General features: G+C 39.8%; 2 protein-coding genes across 2 annotated transcripts; both read right to left on the bottom strand.

Moving 5' to 3' along the window:
* Nucleotides 1-5,294: 5,294 nt before the first annotated feature.
* On the bottom strand, nt 5,295-6,269 carry or80a3 (odorant receptor, family 80, subfamily A, member 3). Its single transcript, XM_061740714.1, has one exon. It carries the CDS (start codon nt 6,267-6,269, stop codon nt 5,295-5,297), a length of 975 nt encoding a protein of 324 aa, XP_061596698.1.
* A 1,843-nt stretch (nt 6,270-8,112) lies between these two features.
* Nucleotides 8,113-8,898, bottom strand: LOC133460198 (olfactory receptor 1-like). Its single transcript, XM_061740772.1, has one exon. It carries the CDS (start codon nt 8,896-8,898, stop codon nt 8,113-8,115), a length of 786 nt encoding a protein of 261 aa, XP_061596756.1.
* Between the last annotated feature and the right edge of the window lie 1,102 nt (nt 8,899-10,000).

The following is a 10,000-nucleotide window of genomic DNA, read 5'->3' as shown; positions in this document are numbered from 1 at the left end:
TGTGAAATTGAAGTAACCTTTATCCCGTCTAAGCACTTTTAAACATTAACACTCATAGCAGGACTGTAATGTTAATTGCAGTCAGCTCTCTATGTCGTTCTTTCTCATATCATAAAGCTCTGGCAAGCTGGTTATCATATCTTATTGACTCTGCATCCGATCCCTTGGGATTGCTACGAATGTAAGTTGCTTCAAAGCCTTTGCCGCAACAACTTTTTTCCCCTGCAGCCCACATTTGTCCCTTCAGTTTCCTGTGGAAAAATACTACACGTGTGCAGCATAGTTAACCTTAAAGATGATATGACATTATACTTTACTTAAACATACTGAATTTCATTAATCATACATTGTAGTGTAAAGTATTGTAATTGTAAAGTTTTCAGCTCCCACATAATTGCCATTTGCACTCATCCCTAGCAATAGTAAATGTTGTGTTGTGTTGTATTTATTTTATGTGAAACTTTTAAGAATGTCTATCTGCTGTGCCTGCGCACTTTATATGTCTATATGTTTATATGTCTATATGTTTACATGTCTATATGTTTATATGTTTATACAACACATTCTCACTCCCAGTGACGCTTTCAGATTTCAGAATTCAGATTTCTACGACTTCTGCAACAGTGTTTCCTCCAAAACGTTCTGGCTCGTTAGGAGGGTGTAGAAACCTCTAGCTCTGAGAGCCTCCTGACTAATGGAACTGGGCCTATTTTGTCTTTTTTTGCATAGTTCACTAACGCCTTTAGCTAGGAGTCTGCATTTTGTATATGTTGTTTGGGGGCATCTCCTGATCAGACAGACGTTAGTTTGGTGCAGATCAGACCTGTAATTTTCAATGGGCGGGGCTTTGAAACGTTCCAACATTCGAACGGACACCGTTGCCACAATATTTGACCAAACCAAGTGAAACTTGACCTGTGGCCTCCATATGGGGCCTAGATTGGGCTTGCCAAGTCTCAACTCTGTGAACCCTCTGCAATGCCAACTAGCTCTGTGGAAATCCTACAGCCACGGGACCAAAAGCTCCTAGCAAAGGGCCTTCTGCATTGCAACATAGTCAAAAATCAGCCTCCCAGCTCAAAGCGTTAGTGAATTATTCAAAAAACACACAAAAAAGGCCCGAAAAAGGCACCACACACGGTGACCTTTGGCACTTCCGAAGGTCGCATGGGTCTGGACCTCGGCACAGTGGATGAGAGTCACCTCCTGATACAGAGTCTAGAATTTCAGCCTCCTAGCTCAAAGCATTAGTGAACTATGCAAAAAAATACACAAAATAGTCTTCGCAGGCCGAAAAGCAACAGACGCGGTGACCTTTGACACTTCCAAAGGTCACACAGATCTGAAAATCCGCACAGTGGATGAAAGTCACCTCCTGATACAGAGTCTAGAATTTCAGCCTCCTAGCTCAAAGCGTTAGTGAACTGTTCCAAAATAGACATGAAATAGGCCTCATAACATACATAACAAACCTCCTGTGCCTACTGAGCATTAATAACATGTCATAATCGAAGGAGAACTAATTAAAACAGATGTCCTTAACATGAACCTATTGTATTATTGAATTATCAAGTATTGTGTTTTTGTGTTTAGAAATGTTAAAATAGTTATATATAAATACAAATGATAATAAATAATAATAATAATAATAATAATAATAATAATAATAATAATAATAATAATAATAAATAATAAATAATAAATATAAATAGTTAAAACGATTTTGTCAAGCAAAGCGGACTGGCGTCCTCTCTATAGCAACGGTAGCTGAGGATTATGGGTAGTGTATTGCCTACAGTTATCCATCACTGATAAAACAACTCTTTCTTTCTCAGAATCGAAGGGAAAAACATGAAAATTGATGTGCAGGAAATTAACCCACTAATGTTGTGTAATTAACAAGGATACAGTGGTGTTTCTGCCTTAAGAAATGTGGCAGATATCACTGTGAAAATCGCCGTTAACGTCAAAACGGACAGTAATTAGAATACTTCTGTGTGTCCGATCCTCGGTTATCCAATGGGACTGATGCTCTCAGCGGCTTGAAACGACGCGGCCGGTCCTCACTTATCCAATGGGACTGATGCTCTCAGCGGCTTGAAACGACGCGGCCGGGTTACATTAGAATCTGTTGAGAGCCCGCTGCGTCGGTGCTTGACGCTGAGGGCGACCTCGTGCGTCAGAAACTGACGCCGAAGGGCCCTGACCAAGCATCGGTTTTTGACGAGCTGGGAGTGAGAATGTGTTGCTATTTGTGACTTTTTTATTTCAGTTTTAAGTTTTTCATTTAATATTTATTTATTATTTCAGGTTGATTTTTTTTTTTAATTTCATTTGACTCATACAGTCAAACTACTTTATCTATACATACCGTACATTTGTTAAAGGAGACCTATTATGGCAACTAATACCAATATTAAACAGGTCTTGAATGTCTTAAAAACAAGCTTTTGATTGCTTTTGATTTGTTTTTGCTAAATAAATTAGAAATTCAGCCTCTGAGCCATGTCTTTATCTTCCCATTCTCTAACCTCATTATCTATGTGGGATTCTGAGTGGGTGGGAAGGCTATGTTAATGAGGCACTGTGCTGATTGGCTGCCTGGATGACGCGATACACCGCTATGAAAAAATGGCCGGCAGAGTTAGTTGTGGGTGTGGTTTGATGCATCGGAGGCCAACCTATGTAATTCGCTCCTGCCGTTACGTAACAACGGGCGCAGAATCTAAACGGCTTGTAGAAGTCACATCACACTGGACGGCTCATCCAGGCGGCTGTACAGACACTGCAGAATCTGGTTGCTTTCCTCCTTCTCTGAGTTGGCAGGCTGAGGGGAGACCACTTTATATATTTTAAAGCAAGAAAAAACGTGTTTTTCATAATAGGTCCCCTTTAAATGGCATGTTGTGATACGGTGATTATGTAGCAATTATACATTTGGGATGGGGAGAGGTTTGAGGGCGGGGGGGCCTCCAAATAACATTTCATCATAGGGCCCCACTTTGGTTAGGGGCAGCCCTGCCCATACACACTCAGTGTCATCACTCTCCAGATCCATTCTCCTTTTTGCCTGCAGTGTCTCTCTGTCTCTTCTGAAGAGTTCATAATCCTTAACTGTCAGCGATTCATCCGGTACAGTATATTATCATGCGCCCACGTTTCAGTAACACATCCAATGTCAGCGTTCAGGGTATTCAACAATAGTTCATATTCATCAGTCTTTTTTATCAGTGATCTCGCATTGCATAGAGTCAGTTTTGGCATCCGGCTTTACTCCGGTGCAGATTTTTCACAGCGTATTTTAGTCAGTACACTTGTTTCCTCCTATGCTTGGGCTTCGGTCTGTGTCCTTCTATTATTTTTATTTTCCCCCGTCTGTTCTTACCGGCTTTAGATCCTCTTGCCCGGCTTCTTTTGCAGATTATCCCAATGCTTTTCAGTGTTTGTTTCATGTTCCCATTCAGCTAGGTTGCGCATTTCCTTAGATTAACTAAGAGGTGCGGAGAGTATTTGTAGTTATTAACTCCTTCCATCTCCTTTCAGATTTACCGATGGCCACACATGATGCAAAAACAGTTAATTGCAGGCTGCCTTGAAATAAAACTTTCAAAAATACGACTAATCAAAAGTAGAAAACCTTTAGCACACCGCATATGCAGAAAGGTGCGTCGGAGGAGGAAAGCTGCAGCCAATTTAAAAAGAAAACTCCTGCAAACCATCTTCTCACCAGACTAGACTCAGACTCTCACTAGACTTTATGTTCATGTTCTGGTCTCTGGAAAGCGTCTAGAGACAACATCTGTTGTATTAGACGCTATATAAATAAAATTGAATTGAATTGAATTGAATTGAATTGAATTGAACTAGTGTTTTATTGGGCCAACATTTCGGTCATAGACCTTTCTGCCTTGATGATAGTCTGGTGAGAAGAAGGTATGCAGGAGTTTTCTTTCTAAAAATACGACTAAAACATTTTTAAAAAGACATAAATAGCTGAGGGCGCACGCCGACGAGAAACACCTGCGGCTGCCTTGAAGCGCCACTTAATTCTGACTTCACTACTGTCTTTGGCGATGTTTACACAGAGCCGGGTATTTACAAAAATGGATATTTACTTATTTTTATTTATCTACAGGGGGCAGTGTAACGAGAAGCATAAAGTCGTGCTAGCCAATAAGAATCCTGGAAAAGAACGTCAACAAATGACACTAGTAACTTCCAGTTACTTCCAAGATGAACGACAGTCTTTCGTTTGGCGTGACAGAGAAGTGGAGTTACTTTTAAGTGTGACTTTAGAATATAAAACGGGTAAAATACGAGAAAATATTGACGGTGGCCAAACATATTGTAAACACAGGTCGCACACATGACGCTGGTGACGTTTCTGTCTCATAATGTGATGTTCTGAAGCCTAAATGTCTGTTTCCCTCTGTTTAGAAGCAAACGTGAAGACAGAGTTTTTGCAAATCTCCACTTTGGCTGGAGTTTTCAAAAATGATCATTTTTGGTGACTTTGAGCTTTGTTTTCGTGTAAACGAACGGCCAAAACGCATGAAAACACCACCGTTTTTGCTACGTGTAAACGGGGCCTGAATGTGGCTGTTAAAATTACGTTCTTAGTCCAGAGCCACTCCTGGATTTCTGGCTTGGCTATTGGTTCTTAGCCTCCCTTTTGTCTTCATTTAACTAAAGTTCTGGCACATTCATTCTTTAATTTGATCAATGCTTTTAATCAGTGGTTGAACTGGAATATAGTCTCCTGGTGAAATAGTTATAAAGATGTATGTAATCTGCATAGTTATGGTGACACATTTTGTTATTTCTCATAATTTGAGCAAGTGGGAGTAGGTGTTAAACAACAAAGGCCCCTGCATTGGGGGACTCCATGTCTTTTTTTTTTAGCTCAATTTTTTGCTTACTTGCAACCTCCCAGCTTTTCAGTTTGATAGCATTCTGAAATTTATAAAAAAATCAAAAATGAAAACTGCTTTTCTTTCACCGCTAAGCTTTGAGTGATACATTGGCTGCCTACTTTCTACAGATCAATCAGACACAGGTTTGGTGAAACAGGGACAGCGGCCAAATGATCTTGTCAATGGTTCCTTTACTTTTTCGATGTGCTCCTACTTGTGAATGGTAATAGCTTTAGGAGTTTAATGCATAATAAAGTTAGAATTCAGATACATGGTTAGGTTTGGGTGTCAGCAAAGTACGTAGAATGGGAAAATTTCACATTATACCAAAAAATAATACGATTTTAAAATCAGCTCTTTTACTGGAATACTATTTAATGTTCACCAATTTACAGCTATGTTGTTCAGCCTTTGTCTTCTGAACAGATTCTTAATAGCATTCAACACTTCTTCAGTCTTCAAAGAGTACACAATAGGATTGAGCAAAGCTGGTACAATGTGTGTCAGAGATGAGTTTATCATTCTTGTGTTAGGATGGAGATTAGACACTACTACAATTATATTTGTTACCACCAGTGGTAGGAAGAAAATACCCACAAGTATCAGGTGAGAAGTACAGGTTTTCAGTGCTCTGAGTTGCTCTTCTCTTGATGCAATCCTGCTCAGAGCTATGGAAATACAAACATAAGTTAAAGCTATCAGTATCACAGGAATGCACAGGACTAAAAGTAAACCTGCGTATGCCATTATGACATTTAAAGATGTGTCATTGCAAGCCATTTTGAAAATTGGTCCATGATCGCAGTAAAAACTGTGTACAACCAATGATCCACAGAAAGAGAGGCGATCAATAAGGCCAACTGTAAGTGCTAATAGACTCAGTAAAAAAGACCATGAAAACAGCAACATTGCAAGAACAGACTTCTTAGTCACGATACTGTGATACCTTAAAGGGAAGCAAATTGCTATAAATCTGTCAAATGCCATAGTGACAAGTGTCCATGACTGCACAGATGCAAAGAATAAAACAAAGAACATGTAACTTAAGCAAGCCTCATAGATGATGTATCTCCTGTTAAACAAAAAAGTGTCCAAGAGTTTTGGGATCAGAGCGGTGCTCCCACACAAATCCGTCAAAGCCAAGTTGAACACAATCATATATTTAGCAGTGTGAAGAGTCTTTACAAAGTAGATCATTAAGAGGAGGAACATATTTCCAAAAGCTGTCATGATGTAAACAAAACACAAGAAGATGAAATAATACTTAATATAAGACATGTTAATAAATCCTATAAGATAGAACTTTGCAGGACGAACAAATGTAGCATTGAATTGAGGTCTCACTTCTGTGTCCATTACCAATATATAGACAGTATAGTAAAGATTATGTCGCTGCTTGATAGAAGTAACTATGACAAAGCGCATCCCACACAAGACTAGATTGCACTAGAGTGGGTGGTGCTCTGTAAGACCCCATATTTATGCTTGAAACCATAGGACATTAGAAATGCAGATAGATGAGTCACGTGGTCATGAATAGGATGCAAATCCCCTTCGGCTCATTCACAGTTTCTGTTATTCGTACTGATCAACGTGACTTCGTCAAAATTGTGTAACCAGCTCAACCTGATCTCACAAAAATCCGTGAAATGCCCACGACCTCTCACCACTATTTTCCGTGGTACCAACACGGAAAGTGTTGGTACCACCACAAATGGGGGCTCGTCCGATCATATTTTGGTAGTATTTTTTTGGCTACTTTTGGGTGGAGTATCACACATGACTGTAGTGTTTTGTTAGTTTGGGGAGCATTAATTATTTTTCTAATCCATTTTGGGCTAATTTTTTGAGGTAAACGGATAGTGTTAAAATGTTTGGTGTGGCATTAGTTTGACTGGTGTTCTCCTCTGTGAGGCTTAGCAGCAGGTTCTACTAGAGAGTCTGTTCCAAGTTTTTTTTTGTTAGTGTGACGGAGAAAGTGGTTAGAGCCATTGGCTCGGGATCACATTCAGGGTTTTTTTGGGGGGTCGCTGTTTTATGCAGTTGCCTTCCAATGCCAGAATTGCTGCTGTTGAAGTTGGATCATGAAAAGGAGTTGGAAAAAATCAAATACAAAAGGGAACAATTGAAATTTGATTTGGAATTGCAAAAATTGGCGTTGATTAGGGAAGGTAAAATAGCTGCATCTGCTTTAAATGAGGAAACCACTGGCTCACGTTTTGATGTTGCAAGTAATTTGAAGTTGGTGCCAAAGTTTACTGAAAAGGATGTAGAGGTTTTTTTCTGTATGTTTGAGCGTGTTGCTGACTCAAGAAATTGGCCTGATGAGGCACGAACTCTAATGTTACAGTGTGTCTTTACAGGTAAAGCACAAGAGGTTTACGCCGCTGTATCCTCTGAGGACTGTACAGATTACAATACAGTAAATCAGCTGTCTTGAAGGCCTATGAGTTAGTTCCTGAAGCCTATCGTCAAAGTTTCAGGGCCTGGCAAAAGACTAGTAAACAGACCCATGTGGAATTTGCAAGGGATTTAATCTCACATTTTAATCGCTGGTGCTCTTCATCTGGTGTGAAAACCTTTGATAAGTTATGTGACTTAGTTGTTCTGGAGCAGTTAAAACAATCTGTTCCCGATTACATTGCAACATATATTAATGAACGTAAAGTCATATGTCCTGGTGCGGCTGCAGTGCTGGCTGATGAATATGTATTGACACACAAGCGTATATTTGGTGAGCCGTATAATAGTGACACATCTGAGAAAGCAGATTTTTTGTCCCCAAAGTGTGTACAGCAGCCTTATGGAAAATGTGATCTAGGTGTGTGTAATTATTGCCGTCAAGAGGGTCCCTATGTGAAGTCAGTTGGTTTGGCTGCACCTATTCCTAATCCCACAATTGGTGATGCTGCAGAACTGGTGGCTCCATTTCAAATGCAGGTTCAGCCAATAGACATCTTTGATATTGACTTGGGATATGCTCCATTCATGTCTGATGGCTTTGTAACGTTAATTGGGAGTGATAAGGAAGTTCCCGTTAGAATTTTGAGGGACTCTGGAGCTTTGCATACCTTTGTGAGGGAGGCAATCTTGCCTTTTTCTGCATGTTCAGACACAGGAAACTGTGTTCCAGTTAGAGGGATGGGTCTGCAAACTATTTTTGTACCTGTGCATAAAATGTTTTTGTCCTGTGGTCCAGCTAGGTTGGTAGGAAGAAAATACCCACAAGTATCAGGTGAGAAGTACAGGTTTTCAGTGCTCTGAGTTGCTCTTCTCTTGATGCAATCCTGCTCAGAGCTATGGAAATACAAACATAAGTTAAAGCTATCAGTATCACAGGAATGCACAGGACTAAAAGTAAACCTGCGTATGCCATTATGACATTTAAAGATGTGTCATTGCAAGCCATTTTGAAAATTGGTCCATGATCGCAGTAAAAACTGTGTACAACCAATGATCCACAGAAAGAGAGGCGATCAATAAGGCCAACTGTAAGTGCTAATAGACTCAGTAAAAAAGACCATGAAAACAGCAACATTGCAAGAACAGACTTCTTAGTCACGATACTGTGATACCTTAAAGGGAAGCAAATTGCTATAAATCTGTCAAATGCCATAGTGACAAGTGTCCATGACTGCACAGATGCAAAGAATAAAACAAAGAACATGTAACTTAAGCAAGCCTCATAGATGATGTATCTCCTGTTAAACAAAAAAGTGTCCAAGAGTTTTGGGATCAGAGCGGTGCTCCCACACAAATCCGTCAAAGCCAAGTTGAACACAATCATATATTTAGCAGTGTGAAGAGTCTTTACAAAGTAGATCATTAAGAGGAGGAACATATTTCCAAAAGCTGTCATGATGTAAACAAAACACAAGAAGATGAAATAATACTTAATATAAGACATGTTAATAAATCCTATAAGATAGAACTTTGCAGGACGAACAAATGTAGCATTGAATTGAGGTCTCACTTCTGTGTCCATTACCAATATATAGACAGTATAGTAAAGATTATGTCGCTGCTTGATAGAAGTAACTATGACAAAGCGCATCCCACACAAGACTAGATTGCACTAGAGTGGGTGGTGCTCTGTAAGACCCCATATTTATGCTTGAAACCATAGGACATTAGAAATGCAGATAGATGAGTCACGTGGTCATGAATAGGATGCAAATCCCCTTCGGCTCATTCACAGTTTCTGTTATTCGTACTGATCAACGTGACTTCGTCAAAATTGTGTAACCAGCTCAACCTGATCTCACAAAAATCCGTGAAATGCCCACGACCTCTCACCACTATTTTCCGTGGTACCAACACGGAAAGTGTTGGTACCACCACAAATGGGGGCTCGTCCGATCATATTTTGGTAGTATTTTTTTGGCTACTTTTGGGTGGAGTATCACACATGACTGTAGTGTTTTGTTAGTTTGGGGAGCATTAATTATTTTTCTAATCCATTTTGGGCTAATTTTTTGAGGTAAACGGATAGTGTTAAAATGTTTGGTGTGGCATTAGTTTGACTGGTGTTCTCCTCTGTGAGGCTTAGCAGCAGGTTCTACTAGAGAGTCTGTTCCAAGTTTTTTTTTGTTAGTGTGACGGAGAAAGTGGTTAGAGCCATTGGCTCGGGATCACATTCAGGGTTTTTTTGGGGGGTCGCTGTTTTATGCAGTTGCCTTCCAATGCCAGAATTGCTGCTGTTGAAGTTGGATCATGAAAAGGAGTTGGAAAAAATCAAATACAAAAGGGAACAATTGAAATTTGATTTGGAATTGCAAAAATTGGCGTTGATTAGGGAAGGTAAAATAGCTGCATCTGCTTTAAATGAGGAAACCACTGGCTCACGTTTTGATGTTGCAAGTAATTTGAAGTTGGTGCCAAAGTTTACTGAAAAGGATGTAGAGGTTTTTTTCTGTATGTTTGAGCGTGTTGCTGACTCAAGAAATTGGCCTGATGAGGCACGAACTCTAATGTTACAGTGTGTCTTTACAGGTAAAGCACAAGAGGTTTACGCCGCTGTATCCTCTGAGGACTGTACAGATTACAATACAGTAAATCAGCTGTCTTGAAGGCCTATGAGTTAGTTC

This window comes from Cololabis saira, chromosome 14 (genome assembly GCF_033807715.1).
Source record: "Cololabis saira isolate AMF1-May2022 chromosome 14, fColSai1.1, whole genome shotgun sequence".
In the NCBI taxonomy this organism is placed as follows: Eukaryota; Metazoa; Chordata; class Actinopteri; order Beloniformes; family Belonidae; genus Cololabis; species Cololabis saira.
The sequence above is the reverse complement of the archived record's forward strand: the minus strand, read 5'-3'. Positions and strand labels throughout refer to the sequence as shown.